A 15,682-nucleotide genomic window follows, 5' to 3' on the forward strand; every position below is an offset into this window, starting at 1 on the left:
TTAAGAATTTCTTCCCTTCTGTGGATTTTTGTGCCTCTTTTACTGTTTGGCCTATTCTTTTTCTTAAGGTATTATTTTCTTCAGTATTTTTGTGTATCCTTACACAGGCCAATGACTCTTTTTCATTATTTTCTTGCATTACTCTCATTTCTTTTCACATTTTTCCTTTTACCTCTCTTATTTGATTTTTAAAATCCTTTTTGAGCTCTTCTGGGAAATCTTTTGAGACCAGTTCTCATTTTTCTTTAAGGCTTTGGATGTAGCTGTTTTGACATTGTTGTCTTCTGAGTTTGTGTTTTGATCTTCCCTGTCATCAGTCTTTGTTGGGAGACTTCCAATGAGGAGAAAGGCATTATATCTTGAGATAGCTCATTATTCTAGGGCAGATCTAATTGTTAAGAAGTCTTTCAGTATATCAGGGATAAATTTGTCACTTGGTCACTTTCATCCATTGCATCTAGAAACAAATCAGAATCCTTCTTTCACATGATAATCCTTCAAATAATGGCACAACATGTGGTCCTAATGCTTGGAATTATATGGATTGTTCTAAGGGTTGAACTCCAAAGAATTTTTTTTTCTTTTCCCTCTTGTGCTCCTTCCCATAATTTACTCTGGGTAGTCTTCACATGTCCAGTTTCCAGCGATATGCATAAAAAGGGTCCCCAGTTTCTATAAACTCATTCAAGGTAACAAATTTATACCAGATATAGTACAGTTATTATTTTACTTTGCAGAAAATGTATAATAATCAAAAAAGCACTCATAAGAGAATATAGATATAGCAAATACATAAAACACTCACAGTAGTTCTCCTCCAAAGGAACTAAATTTAGGATTTCTATCAGGGCAAAACTCCAACATTCTGCTTAGTCTCAGGTTTCCTTTTGTAAAATAAACACAAATACAATGTTGTTTTCCTATACTGGCCATCTCCAGAAATGTCACTCCCAAATCTGTAGCATCTTTTGTGTTTTGGAGTATCAGTAGAAGGCAAACATGATTTGGGGGATACTGGATAGGTAACTTCTTCCTATCAGACCTGCATTATTGTATGGATAATTTATTGTAATAGTGGAGGATGGCAAGGTGCCAATCTCCTTCAACTATATTGTGGTTTTTAAGTTCCTTGCTGCTTTCCACCTACAGCAACCACATGATAATTCATTTCTTTCTCCAAGAAATATATATGCTGCTTAGGGAATCCTGGACTTAGGTTACTTATTAGGTAACCCACAAGGCTAATGCAACTCAAGAAATCTCCCTTCTTAAGCTGGATGGATAGGTTCTGGATCATACTGTTAAGGGAATAAAAATTCCCTTTTCTATACAGCTAGGATGGCTTATACTCAACTAGTAACTATCTGAGGCCAAATTTGAACCCAGGTCCTTCAGACCTGACTCTATCAATTGTACTACTTATCTGCCCCTACAAAAAAAGGAATACCCAATGAAACACATCCAATAAGTGGTCATCTGATTTCTGCTTGAAGATCTCTGATAAGGGGAAACCAACTGCCACATAAGCTAGCCTAATTTACTTTGGTATAACTCTAATTTTTAAGAAGCTTTTCTCTTATTTTTTCTATTAGCAAACATTTATTTTATCGCCTTGTTTCCTTTGGGGGAACCCCCTCCCCCCAATATCCTGATAACAAATATGCACAATCAAGTAAAAACAATTTTCCACATTGGCCATGTCCAGAAATGTATCATCACTTCTCTCTCTCAGGAGGAAAACAACACTTTCCATCTTCAGTTCTCTGTTATCACGAGTGGTCATCCTGTTGATCAGTTTTTAAGTTTTTCAGAGTTGTTTGTCTTTAGGATACGTATACAAGTTGTTCTCCTGGTTTTTCTTCCCTCATTCTGCATCAGTTATATAAGCTTTTCTAGTTCTTTCTGAAACTATCCTCTTTGTTATTTCTTACAGCACAATAATACATTACTACATTTATAAAAGAAAATTTATTCATCTGTTGATGGGCATACCCTTACTTTCTAGTTCTTTGCCAATACAAAAAGGTACTACAAATATTCTGGTACATATGGGTCCCTTTTTCTCCTTTATCTCTTTGGGGCATGGGACTAGTAGTGTTATTGCTGAGTCAAAGGGTCTATATATTTTGGAGTATAGTTCCAAATTGCTTTCCAGAATGTCTGGATCAATTCACAGTTCCAACAATGCCTTTTTGTGTCTGCTTTACAATGGTTCAGACATCCAGCATTTAGTATTTTCCTTTTTGTCATCTTTGCCATCCTGATGGGTATGAAGTGGAACTTCAGAGTTGCTTTAATTTTCATTTCTCTAAGTATTAGTGATTTGCAGTTTGAATTTTTTTTCCCACCTCTTGTAGGTATTTGGTGTTGTGATATAGTGGAAAGAGTGTTGGGTTTGGAGTCAGAAAACACCTGAGTCTTTAGACAAATTGAGCCTTAGACTCTTGCTAGCTGTGTGACCCTGGGTAAGTCACTTAATTAAGCCTCAATTTCTTCAATTGTACAAATGAAGTTAATATTAGTATCTACCTCACAAAGTATCCACCTTGTTGAAAGGATAAAATGAGATATTTGTAAAATGCTTAGCATGGTACCTGGCACATAGTAGGTGATATATAAATCCTTATTTCCTTCCTCTTCCCTTGAAAACTGCTTGTATCCTTGGGTGACTCATCAGTTAGGGAACTATTCTTATTCTTATAAATCTGAATCAATTCCTTATATAGTTGAAAAATGAGATCTTTATCAGAGAAACTTGCTACAAAGATTTCCCCGTCTAATTAACTGTTTCTCATAATTTTAGATGCAAAAAGTTTTTAATTTTATGGAATCGGAATTGCCCATTTTATCTTTTGTGGGACTGTCTCCCTTGTTTGGTAATGGACTGTTCCCCTATTCATAGAACCAAAAGGAAATCTCTCCCTTGTTCTTCTAAATTGTTTATGTTATAAATTTTTATAACTAATTTATTTATCCATGTAGAGCTTAAATTGGTATATGGTATGAGGTATTATTCTAAACCTAATTTCTGCTTAATTGTTTTCCTGTTTTCTCAGCAATTAAAAAAAATTTTTTTTATTATCCTAACAGCTGTGATCCTTTGGATTTTATGGATCTCTGAGGTACTAGGTTTTGTTTCTGTACATTGTGTCACTGGTCCATTGTACTAATTGACCGATTTTTTTAACAATGTCCAAATTTTGGGGAGATTGCTGCTTTGTAGTATAGTTTGAAATCTGGTACTGCTAAGTCCCCTTTCCTTCTCACTGTTTTTCATTATTTTTCTTGAGCTTTGTGATCTTTTATTCTTCTATATAAATTATTTTTTTCTAGTTTTTGAAAGTAATTCTTTAGTATGGCACTGAAAACATTTTGGTCATATGTTCATTTTGATTACTTTGGCTTAGCCTATCCATGAGCAATTAATATTTCTCTAACAAACAAATCCATACAAGTCTATTTCTATAGAGAATTTTATGGTTGTATTCATATGGTTCTTTCATGTGGGGGGAGTATTATGTATTTTGTATTTTCAATGGAATTTCTCTTTTTTGTAAGGCTTTGTTGCAATATATAGACATTTGTGACTTACATGAATTCATTTTATATCCTGCAACTTTGCCAGTTATTTCAATTAATTTTTAATTGACTAAGAGATTTTTCCTTATCTCAAATCTAAATTTGTCTCTTTGAAACTTTTATCCATTTCTCCTAGTTCTGTCTGTTGGAGCCAAATAAAACAAGTTAAATTTCTTTTCCGCATGGTAACCCTTCAAATGTTTGAAGACAGCTATTATGTACTGCCAAGACTTCTCTTTTTCAGGCTAAACATCTCCAGTTCCTTTAGTTGAACCTTATATGGTATGGACTTGAGGTCTTTTATTAATCTGGTTACCTTCTCTGGACGTTCTCTCTGGCTTATCCAGCTGTTGTCCTTCCTAAACAGAATATTCGCAGGCAGAGTTCAGAAAGACTATTCCTTCCTTATTCCTGGAATCTATAGGCTTCTCTTAATGCAGCCCCAGATTACATTAGCTTTGTTGGCCATCATCTCATGTATGATTTATATTGAGCTTTCATTCCCCTAAATTCCCCAGATTTTTTCCAGGACAAACTTGTCTAAGCAAACCACCTCCAACTTATACTTCTGGAGTTGACTTTTTGAAACTAAGTGTGAGCCTTTATATTTTTTTCTATTAAGTTTCATCTTGTTAGATTCAGCCCAATGCAATATTTGAGCTGCCCTTGACTGCCAATATTTTTGTGGATCCTTAAACAGTCATCCAATATGATAGCTATTCCCTGTAACAATCCCTTCCTTTTCTGAATAATTACTTAAAATCTCTTTAATCATGTGATGAAATTAAATAATATCTACAAAGTAACTTTACAAACCTTGCAGGGAGACATTACAGATATTATCATATATCTTAGAATTTTGCTAGGAAGCAAAGTCAAGCTCACAGATCTATGATTTAGATTCTAATCCTCTTTTAAAAAAACAAAAACAAGTCAGGGATATCTTTCACCTTTCATGGATTGGCTCAGCAATTGACTCTGCCAGTTCCTTTAACATATGATTAAAGGAGGATGTGATTATAACCATCACATACTAAACATTTATGGAGCACTTGAACTTGCAGAATCACATTATGATTTCAATCTCAACACACCTCACCTGGAAGGAGGTACTTTAGGTATTACTCTCCACATTTTACAGATGAGGAAACTCAGAGAGATAGCTAAATAGCATAGTAGATAGAGCACCAAGCCTGGAGTTGGGAGTACCTGGATTCAATTTGGCCACAGATACTTCCTAGCTAAGTGACCTTAGGTAAGTCACTTAACCTCAATTGCCTGGTTATCTCTTTTCTGCCTTAGAATTGATCATTACTATTAATTCTAAGACAGAAGGTAAGGGTTAAAACACACAAAAAGAAACTCAGAGAGCTCAAAGAAGTTAAAAGTGAATTGCCCTTGGTCACATAACTTGTGCCAGAGGCAGGATTTGAACCCAGGTCTTCTTGGATCCAAATGTAGCACTCTACTGCACCACACTCCTGGTGTGAATTCATCAAGGACATCCAAGTTTCCTCTTATCTTATTTATGGTGGGACATCATGTCAATCAATACAATTTTATTCCAACTTTTCTTGCTGACATCACATTGCCTAATCTCTTAATTTGTAATCTGCTAAAATCCTCAGATCCTTTTCAAATGATCTGATGCTCTCTAACCATGCCTCCTCTACCCAATACTTATGAAGTGAATTTTTTGAACTTCTAAATTCTAATTTAGAACCTTATCATTGGTTTTACATAGATTAGGTTTAATTTTTAAGCCTTTTAAATATGTAATATATATTTTAAAAATCCTACCTTCTGTCTTGGAATCATTACTGAATATCAGTTTTAAGGCAAAAAAGTGGTAAGGGCTGGGCAATGGGAATTAAGTGATTTGCCCAAAGTCACAAAGCTAGGAAGTATCTGAGGCCAGATTTGAACTCAGGATCTCCCATCTTCAGGCTTGGCTTTCTATCTAATGAGCCACCTAATGCCCCTACCCAATTTCCTTTGCAAACAGAAGAATTTTATATAATTTTTGGTCTCTATATAAAAGATTAAAAAAAGTCTTCTAAGCTCCCATGTAAGCACTCAAGCCAACAATATATATGTGTATATATTTTTATATATACACACACACACACACATATATATATATATATTTAGATTAAACATGAAGGATTTGTATCTAGATCCAAAATAAGGCAATTCTACTTCCCTCTTTTGTCCTCCCCTTCCCCCCAGGAGACTTTAGGATGTTCAATTCTATTCTGTGTCTGAAAGAGAAAACATGGGGTCATTAGAGAGTGGATTCCTTTCCCTGAATATGCATAGTCTACATAGCTTCCAGTACCTGTGGAGGGCAAGGTCTGGATTTCCTCTTCCAGATTGTTGCTCTGGTTCTTATTAGCCTATGGTGCTGGCTCCTGCTTGATTCTGGACCATCTTTTCTTTTTTTTTTCACAGGTGGTTTGTCCTTAGAATTTCTCTGCTTTTTCAGGAACTGCTCTATCACTCATAAGATCCCTGGTTCACTGCTGTTGCCTTGGTTCTGTTGGCTCCTAACTTGACCCAGAAGCTCCTCACTGTTCTCCTGTTGTCTCTAATGGCTGCTATCTCTAGGATCACTGAGTTCCTTCTCTTGGGACCACATGGTTCCCTTGGAAGAGAATCCCTTCTAGGGAGCCAAGCCAATGTCTTCGAGTAGCCCCCTCCTCTCTGCATCTCTTAGCTCTGCTTCTCTCCATCTGTTTCCAGAAGTCTCTGCTCTCTTGTTTAAATCCAAGGGCATATCCCAATTGCAAGACAACCTCTGGCTCAATTCATCACTCTCAAAATGGGTTGAAATGAGGGAATTCATACTATGTGTTATATATATATATACATATATATATATATATATATACATATATACATATATATATATATATATATATATATATATATATATAAAGATGTTTTTGAAGAGACTAGGGGAACTCCCCAACCAAGTTATGTTTTTTTGCTTTGTTTTTTTTATTTAATTTTTTTTTATTTGGTCAATTTCAAACATTATTCTTTGGTTACAAAAATCATATTCTATTCCGAGTTATGTTTTTAAAAGATGTGTATAGGAGAGAGAAACAAAGCCAGATACAGATGACTAGAAAAGCATAAAACAGGCCTGAAAAAAAATAGTGTCAGGAGTACTGAAGCTCACTTGGAGCTGGTGAAGGAAACCAGGACTATTAAAAAAAAAAGGAAAGGAATAAGCATTTACATGGTGCCTACCAGGCACTGTGCTAAGCATTTTTTAGGAAATTTTATTTCATTTGATCCTCACAACAACCCTGTGAGGTAGGTGCTGTTATCATTTTAGAGTTGAGGAAACAGAGGCAGACACAGAGTGTTTAAGTGACTTGCCCAGTTAGTTAAGGATCTTAGGCTGGATTTGGATGCAGATCTTCCTGACTCACAGCTCAGGTCTCTATCTATTAAGCTACTTACTAAAGTTTTATATGTTTGTTTCCCAGGTCTATTGGAAGAAAAGATAAAAGAGAGAAAGGACCTCTGTTTGGGGGTAGATGGGATGATAACAATTTACCAAAGAGACAAGGCAGAGCTGCTTAACTTAATTTTGTACACAGAATTACCCATGTGCTAAATAATAGAACAAAAAATGACTAATAGGGAGTTGAAACCCAAGAAAAAGAGGCAACAAGACAAGTTTTGATTCCAGGGAGTAGTACAACGAACTCAATTAATTCAAATCATCTAGCCCAGATGAACTGCCTTCCTGAGTCCTGAAAGAACTGGAATTTTTGATTGCTAAGAGGCTCTCAGTTGTATTGTTATATTTAAAAGATGATGGAAAACAAGAGAGGTTACCACAAGAATAGAGAAAAATAGATTTTCTGATCTGAGAGAGAGAGAAACAGTTTGAAAAACTACAAATCAGTGAGCTTTTCTGGGAAATTTTGGGAAAATTCTAGAATGGATCATTAAAGAGATGGTTGATGAACATCTAGAAAGTGAAACTGATTATGAAGAATTCTGGGAAAGTTCTAGAATGAATCATTAAAAAGATGATTGATGAACATCTAGAAAGTGAAACTGATTGCAAAGAATTCTGGGAAAGTTCTAGAATGGATCATTAAAGAGATGGTTGATGAACATCTAGAAAGTGAAACTGATTACCAAGAATTCTGGGAAAGTTTTAGAATGAATCATTAAAGAGATGGTTGATGAACATCTAGAAAGTGAAACTGATTACCAAGAATTCTGGGAAAGTTCTAGAATGGATCATTAAAGAGATGGCTGATGAACATCTAGAAAGTGAAACTGATTATGAAGAATTCTGGGAAAGTTCTAGAATGAATCATTAAAAAGATGATTGATAAACATCTAGAAAGTGAAACTGATTGCAAAGAATTCTGGGAAAGTTCTAGAATGGATCATTAAAGAGATGGTTGATGAACATCTAGAAAGTGAAACTGATACCAAGAATTCTGGGAAAGTTCTAGAATGAATCATTAAAAAGATGATTGATGAACATCTAGAAAGTGAAACTGATTATGAAGAATTCTGGGAAAGTTCTAGAATGGATCATTAAAGAGATGGTTGATGAACATCTAGAAAGTGAAACTGATACCAAGAATTCTGGAAAAGTTCTAGAATGAATCATTAAAAAGATGATTGATGAACATCTAGAAAGTGAAACTGATTATGAAGAATTCTGGGAAAGTTCTAGAATGGATCATTAAAAAGATGATTGATGAACATCTAGAAAGTAAAACTGATTACAAAGAAACTGCCTGGCTTCATCAAGCAAAGATTATGCCAGACAAACCTCACTTCATTTTAACCTAGATTTAAAATTTTTTCATATTATTGTTGAGGGGGAAATGGAGAGAAGTGGATTAGATAGATGATTATACAATCAGATTAGAACTGGTTGGATGACCAGATTCACAAAGTGATTAACTGTCCAATATCAATGTGGCAAAGATCTTCCATGGAGAATTCCAGGGCTCTGTGCTTGGCTATTTCTGGTTAACCTTTTATATCAATGACTTGGCTAAAGGAATTTCCAAATGACACAAAACTAGGAGGGAGACATGGTTAACAATCAGGATCCAAACAAACAGTGGACTGAATCTGTTTTTAAGATGAACTTAATAGGGATAAATGCCAAGTCTTGCACTTGCTTCCCCCACCTCTCCCCAGGAAATTTTACAAGTATAATATGGGGGATTCATGATTAGACAGCAAATGTTCTAAAAAAGAACCAAAGGTCTCAGTGGCCTGAAAGCTCAGTATCTGTGACATCTCAGCCAAAAAAAAAGATGATTTAATCTTTGGGATGACTTGAGAGGCATATCTTCCAGGAAAAGGGAGGAGATGGTTCCATCATATTCTGCTTTTGTCGGAAGTCATCTGTCTATGTAACCACTTTTAAAAAGGACATTGATTGATTAGCTGGAGTGTATCTAGAGAAGTGCAACCCAAATGGCCAAGGTCCTTGAAATGTGAATTTCAATTGAAGAAACCAAGGATGCTTAGCCTGGAAAAGAGAAAACTCAGGATGGGAGTGGGAGGGGCACATGGTAACTTTAGAATAAAGGGCTGTCATGTCTAGAAGAGGGATTATATTTGTTCTGTTTGGCCCTAGAGGGCTAAATTAGGAGCGATGTGCATGGGTAGCAAAGTAGCTAGATTTAGACAGATTGTCAGGAAAAACTTCTTAACAATAAGAGCTATTCAAAGGTTGGAATGGGCTGCCTCAGAAGGTGGTGAGTTCCTCCTCCTTGGAGGTCATCAGGAAGGGGCTGGATGATTAGATATGTTCTAGGGAGGTTTTCTTTTGGGTATAGATTGGACTAGACTGACACTGGGGTCCCTTCCAACTCTAATTCTACGATTCTGTGGCATTGGTGACATAATAAAGGCCTCTCAATAAGTGGTACAGAGGATCTAGGTCAGTGCCCAAGAGTATACCTCCAACATTCCCAAATATAAGACTTCGGATTTTTGTCTTTACCTATTAAAGTTCATCTTATTAGATTAGGCCCAAAGTTTTAGGCTGTTGGGAAGCTTTGGAATCCCAGATCTATCATCTGGTGTGTTAGCTATTCCCAAGAACCTTTGTATTATCTCTTTGCCTAAGTCATTGATTAAAAGTTAAGCATTATTGATCCCTGGAGCACTCAATTGGAGATGATCTTCCAAATTAGCATGGAAACATTACTAAATCCTTTTGGGTTCCTGCCATTTAGTTATTTCAAAATTCACATATCTTTATGTATATGTTTCTCCATCTTTTCAACAAAAATAGAATGGGAGGCCTCGCCTAATACTTTGCTAAAATCCAGGTAAACTATAGATACAGAATTATCTTGATGTGTACCATCTTAGAAACCCCACTGAAAATGGAAATGAGATGCTGTGACTTGGGCCTCTAGTTCCCCTCCCACAATCCAAGGGTTCTGGGTTCCATTTTCCTTTGCACACTTTAGGTAACCTGGATCCCAGCATTCCTTTTGTAGCCTAACTATCCTAAGCTATCAGTTTTTTTTTCCAACAACTCTAGGCCTCTTAGGCTTCTATCTACCCTTCCACAGCCCAGAGGCCTAGGCACTAATATTTTCCCATAGCTGTCTTGGATCATCAGTTTCCCTCTTACAATTCAGGTAGCCCACCCCCCCACCCCATCTCATTCACATACACAGACACCACACAATATATGGCTTTACTCCTTTATCACCACTTTCACTGTTTTCTCCAGACCTGAAGCTAGACCTGGGAAAATCTCATTCGGCCTCCCTGGCAAGACCTAGGAAATGAGTCCCACTCTAGAGTCCTCCATGCCTTTCCCACTCCGGGGCTAAGAGCATTGAAAGGGGCTCTGGGCCAGCCTTTTTGCCTAGCATTTCCTTGGCCGGATCCTGCTGGGCTCCCTGGGTGGGAGGCCCTGGATTTTTAAGTACTTCTCCAGCCCCTATTGGGGGGCGGGGTGTCTGGCCTTCTGGCCCTCTAGACAGGGGGAAAGGCTACTTAGCCACCCCCAGGGCACTCTTCATGGCTTCATACACCACGTAGCTGATGCCCACTGCTGGCAGCACTTTGAGGAGAGTGGGTGTCACCCCCCGGTACAGGCCAGGCATGCCCTGCTGGGCTAGGATCTTTCCAAAGACACCTCGCATGGTAGGATTGGAGCCCTCCACAGTGTCTGTGAAGTGTAGGGGAAAAGGGAGCATCAGTATCAGAACAAGAAGCTGTGTGAATCCAGGGGTCCCTCTCTGTCCTGAATCAAAGGACCAAGTGAAAATAGGATTAGATTTGCAGGGCCCAGAGAATTGGATAAGCCACAGCAAGGAGGAAATAAAGGAAATCTAATCTCCCACCCTTAAGCGTTTTCTATGACCTGCTTTGGTCCAATAGGCTCCTAGCCATCCCTTCCACAATTCTGTTATCATGGGTCCCCAGCTTCCTTCTGACACTGGAAGGATCTCAAGTCCTTTTCTATAACATGGAATCCAGATGATCTGGGCACCTGGTACCCACTGGAATTTTGATAAAAGCAGGTATCTTCATGGTGGGGAGGTAGAGGCCAAACTAGAGGGTGTCTTACCTTGGGCCTGCATCCTTGTCCGTACCAGTGTCAGAGGGTAGCTGGCCACCTGGCCACAGGTGCTGGACAGTGTGGCAGACAACAGGCTGACTATCCCGCTGGGATTTTCTGCGTCAAACCCTAAGTAGAGCCAGACCCACCTGAGCGACTATAAGGAGGGGAAAAATTGGAGGGGGCAGTGTTGGGCCAAAAGATTTCTGTGTCCTTGAGTGCCCTTGTCCTTCCTTAGCCCTTCCCCTTGCCCTCAATGAACCCCCAGGCCCTTCACTGAGACCACACTCCCTCAGTGATCCCCTATCCCATCATCGGGAGGTCCAGGGCAGCCCCAGCCCTGGGGCCCCTGACCTCATAGACCGTCAAGTCGGTGCAGGCATAAGGCACAATGCCCATCATGTTGGGCAAGTAGCCCCGGTAGAAGGCTCGGGTCCCCTCACGTTCTAGGATCTGGAACGCACAATCCAGTAGCCCTTTATACTGGCCTGTCCGCCGGAGCATCAGCCGGGTCTTCAGCACCTGGAGTTGGAGTCAGAGGATCTGGGTTCGAATCCATGCTCTGCTACTTACTAGCCCTGTGATTTCAGGCAAGTCCCTTAATTTCTCTGGCCCTCAACTTCCTCATCTATAAAATATTCAAGTTGGACTAGATGGTCTCTAAAGTTTCTTCTGGCTCTAGATCTTATGATTCTATGAGATGCCTGGGCCTGGACAATATCCATGTGGGACAGGAGGGTTTGGACCTCTTGCCCCCAACTTGTCATGTAGGGTGGGAGAATGGCATGACTTGAGAGTTTCTGGGAAAATAGAATCCTCAAGCCAGCCCCATCTTGCCTAATAATTGCCCATGGTAGAGGCAACCATGGATTAGGGGCTCACCTCCATGGGATTGATGAGAGTCTGGGAGATAGCCACCGCCAGGGAGCTAGCCAGGATTCTTTCATGAAAGGGCTGTGAGGTATTCTGGTTGCAGAAAGAAGTCTTACACTGTGGAAGGTGAGTAGGTGACAGGGGAGCAGGGTATAAGGGCAAAGTCAATATTCCTATCCCTACCCTTAAATCTCCTCCCAACGCCTTCCCAAGAGTCCCCTCCCTAATCCCACTCCCCAGTTTTTTTCTTCACCTCCCTTCCCTCAGTACCATCCCTATGGAACGTCTTGCTGCTTTAATCCCAAAGGGCTGGATAGAGGAAGGGGTAGGAGGGGACTCCAGGGGAAATGGACACTTTGTGGGTACAATTGGACAGGGAGTGATCAAAAGAATGGGCGCCTGGAGGGTTGTTGGAAAGAGAGGGATGGACTAGGATTAGGTTCAGAGTCAGAGTCAGGGCTGAGTCAGGATAGTACAAACATGAAGGGTGAATGAGTGGACCCGGGTCAGAACCAGGGGGCGAGTTAGGGTAAAGATAAGAGCAAAGGCTGAGAGGGATGGTCAGAACCTGGGTCAGGTGCAGATCTGGAGTCTAGGAACAGGTGAAGGTATAGTCAGGGGTCTGTGCAAGTATGAAGGCATAGGTCAAGGTCAGAGTCCAGGGGGGTTGTGGGAATAGCCTCAGCCTCTCCCCCCACCTGCTCAAAGACGGAGAACTTGATGGCGTACTCGGGTGCAATTTTGAGCACATTGATGCCATTTCCCCGCCACAGGGAGCGGATTCCTCCTTCTTGGATCATGCTCCGCATCCCCCCCAGCAAATTCATGATATTCGTTTTGGAGGCATAGACCTGGGGACACAGGGAGAAGATGTCCCCATCCTCGTGCTTAGCCCCATCGCCAGCCATCCCATCCCAGCACGTCCTTCTCGCAGCCGTGTCCAGCCCACCCTATTCCTCATCACCGTTCCCATCCCCTCACTATCCTGCCCTCAACCCTGGCTCCAGCCTTGCCCCAGACCAGTCCCCATGTGTATCCCTGGCCTATCCCCACCTGCATGAAGACTTTCGCCCTGTCCAGTGGGGCTGTCCCAGTACGTGACACAGCACCAGCCACAGCCCCTGAGACCAGAAACTTCCACCAGGCTGCTTGGTTGGTCTCCCGCAACACTTCTACCGGGACCATCAGCTGTTCACCGGTGTCCAGGACCTGGCCAGACCAAGTCCCTGAGTCCCCATAAAGCAGCTCAATACCTCAGACCACAGAAAACTGCCCCCCAAGCTTTAACGACTGGGGCTGAGAGGATCCCGAATGGTCGTCTCCTCAGTGACTGCCTCTTCAAGGAGACATTTTGGATTGAGACAGAGGGCTGCCCTTGCCCTGGCTTTGCCATCCTCAGCCCTCTCTGCGCCACCCCATGAGTCCCCTTCTGCCCCTGCGGGATCTAGCCAGGCAGCTGGACACTGTCTGTTCCTAGAAGAGGTCTATGGGGAAGATACGGGCAATGTGGCCTTTGGCTCCCCTCCCCGACCAGGACTGGAGGCCTTGGAGATGCCTAGTCTGAACTTGGCCCTGTGAGTTTACCTGCTGTTTCTCCTGGTGGTACGAGTGGGCCTCAAGTCTCTGGGTATACGATTTGGGATCCCTAGGATGGGTTTCCATGTTGGGTGGGAGGGCTGGAGAGGGGATAGGAGAGGCTGAGGACAATGGGTTTCCTCCGGGGGCTCTAGCGATCTCCTGCTTGGCCACTCCGGAGCACAGGAACGGAGGGGGCCGCCTTGGAACCCTAGCTCCCCTGGGGAGGACCCATGATATCACAGAAGCTTTGGTGAAGTCACCAAATTCTGTTGCCGTGGGGACTGGAATGGCATCTAACTTGGGGGAGTGAAATTTCCCAAAGTTGCAGACCTATAGAATGTCTGAGCTGGGAAGGCCCTTAGAAAAAAGTCAGTCCAACTTCATTGTGTTGTTTTTATTAATAATATTTAATAAAGGATATTAATATTAAAATTATCTATGCTTTTTTGGGCCAGCCCAGGTGATTAGAAATATTATTCCTTTCCCTTTAAAATGGGTCTTATCGTGTTAATGATAGGTCAAGTTTAGTGCTTTAAAATGTACACATTTCAGATTCACTTTGCCTCATAATAACTTTGTGAGGTAGGCACTGCAGGTACTATTATTCCCATTTTACAGGAGAAAAAACTGAGACTTAGAGAGGTGAACTGACTTGCCAGATTCACATAGATAATAAAGGTCAAATTTAAATTTAAATTTGAACCTCTGTCTCCTGACTCAAAGTTCTGTGTCACCTATACAATAAGATACTGACAACTTCTAGAAGAACCTTTTAGGGATCATGTGGAAAGGCTGCCTTTCTGTGTGTATCCTGGAACCCCACCACCACCACCACCACCACCTTTGCTCAGTCTGGAGAAGCCAAAGGACCTCTTCTTAGAAACATTATTATGTGCATAAAATTACAGAGGGAACAAATTATATTGAAATGGTTATAAAATATTTCTTAAATTAATGAATCCCCTGAAATCCAAGGACTCTAAGGGTCCACGGACCTCTGGTTAAGAATCCCTGGCTTCAGCCAGCCCCGTCTTTTTATAGATTGTGGGAGGTAGGCCCCTTGTACTGCCTGGGTCCTATTTCCTCATTATTGTGGAGTTCTAATCTAGGAGTCAGAGATTCAAAGAATGTCATAGCTAGAAAAAGTCTCAGCGATCAAATTTCCTCAAAGATGGGGAAACTGAGACCCAAAGAAGCTAATCTGAGCTTGCTCAATTAAGAGGCATAAACTAGGACTTAAACACAGGTCTAATCTCTTAGAGAGGCAAAAATTGGAATTCAAGCACCTGGGCTTTGTCTTTGTTCCTAACTCGCTATATGACCTTCCTTGAGAATATTCCTTCTCTAATTTTGGGCCTCAGTTTCCCCATCCTTGAGGAAGCAAGGTCATTGAGATCCTTGCTAGCTATGACATTCTTTGAGTCTCTGACTCCTAATTTAGGGCTCCACAATGCTGAGGAAATGGGGCAGTGCAAGGGGCCTATCCACCATAATTCATACAGTATTTTTCTAGCATTTTGTGCCATTTCCATGTTTCTGTCCCCTCCTCCCCCAACTCCCTCACCCCACCCTGGACTCCTTCCCAAAGGCACACACTGGCAGCTCCCCTTCCTTTTATCTACGCTCCAGGGCAGAACAATTCGGGCCAGGTAAAGGGTTTAGGATGTCAACATCTGGTTTGGAGGGTGTTTTCTGCCTGCCATGGTCCTCCAGCCAGTGGTCCTGAGCCTCCATCTATCTGCTGACCTGTGCAAAGAGGTGACAGACTGCCTTATTGGCTCAAAGCTTCCAGTTCTCGGGTAGGAGGAGAGAGGAGGCTGTTATCACCCACAAGTACCTACCACCAGCCTCTGGGCCTGAAGAATGGTAGACTGTGATGCAATAACATCTACTAAGCTTTCTGGGAGACTCTTCCCACATCAACTGCACCTGAGGCAGGAGCCAATCCCCTGCTCTTACCAGTCTTTCCCCCTCCCGTGTGACCTTGCCTCAGACACAGTAATTCCTATTTACAATTCTGCTCCAGGGATGGTACATTTTGCACAGAGGGGTTTCACCAGGTCAGTG

General features: G+C 41.1%; 1 protein-coding gene across 4 annotated transcripts; it reads right to left on the reverse strand.

The window, feature by feature from the left end:
• Positions 1 to 10,286: 10,286 nt before the first annotated feature.
• On the reverse strand, positions 10,287 to 15,581 carry SLC25A41 (solute carrier family 25 member 41). Of its 4 annotated transcripts, none has more exons than XM_007489018.3 (7): positions 13,622 to 15,581; positions 13,091 to 13,246; positions 12,736 to 12,888; positions 12,047 to 12,154; positions 11,519 to 11,686; positions 11,174 to 11,321; positions 10,287 to 10,771 (listed from the first exon to the last, which is right to left on the reverse strand). In XM_007489018.3, the coding sequence occupies exons 1-7, from the start codon at positions 13,697 to 13,699 to the stop codon at positions 10,593 to 10,595; spliced, it is 990 nt and encodes a 329-aa protein (XP_007489080.1). In that variant the 5' UTR covers positions 13,700 to 15,581; the 3' UTR covers positions 10,287 to 10,592. The 4 variants fall into 4 exon arrangements, with proteins under 4 accessions (XP_007489080.1, XP_007489081.1, XP_007489082.1 ...); XM_007489019.2 differs by having other exon boundaries at positions 13,091 to 13,263; XM_007489020.3 differs by lacking the exon at positions 13,091 to 13,246.
• Positions 15,582 to 15,682: the final 101 nt, after the last annotated feature.

Source organism: Monodelphis domestica, chromosome 3, assembly GCF_027887165.1.
Source record: "Monodelphis domestica isolate mMonDom1 chromosome 3, mMonDom1.pri, whole genome shotgun sequence".
NCBI classification, from domain to species: Eukaryota; Metazoa; Chordata; class Mammalia; order Didelphimorphia; family Didelphidae; genus Monodelphis; species Monodelphis domestica.

What these genes read in the sequence shown, in the direction of transcription:
- SLC25A41 (XM_007489018.3), bottom strand. Translation starts at nt 13,699, where the DNA reads ATGGAAACCCATCCTAGGGATCCCAAATCGTATACCCAGAGACTTGAG. An exon ending in CTCTCATCAATCCCATGGAG is followed by an intron (nt 11,687 to 12,046) that starts GTGAGCCCCTAA and finishes CTCCAACTCCAG; the next exon opens with GTGCTGAAGACCCGGCTGAT. An exon ending in GACAAGGATGCAGGCCCAAG is followed by an intron (nt 10,772 to 11,173) that starts GTAAGACACCCT and finishes TACACTTCACAG; the next exon opens with ACACTGTGGAGGGCTCCAAT.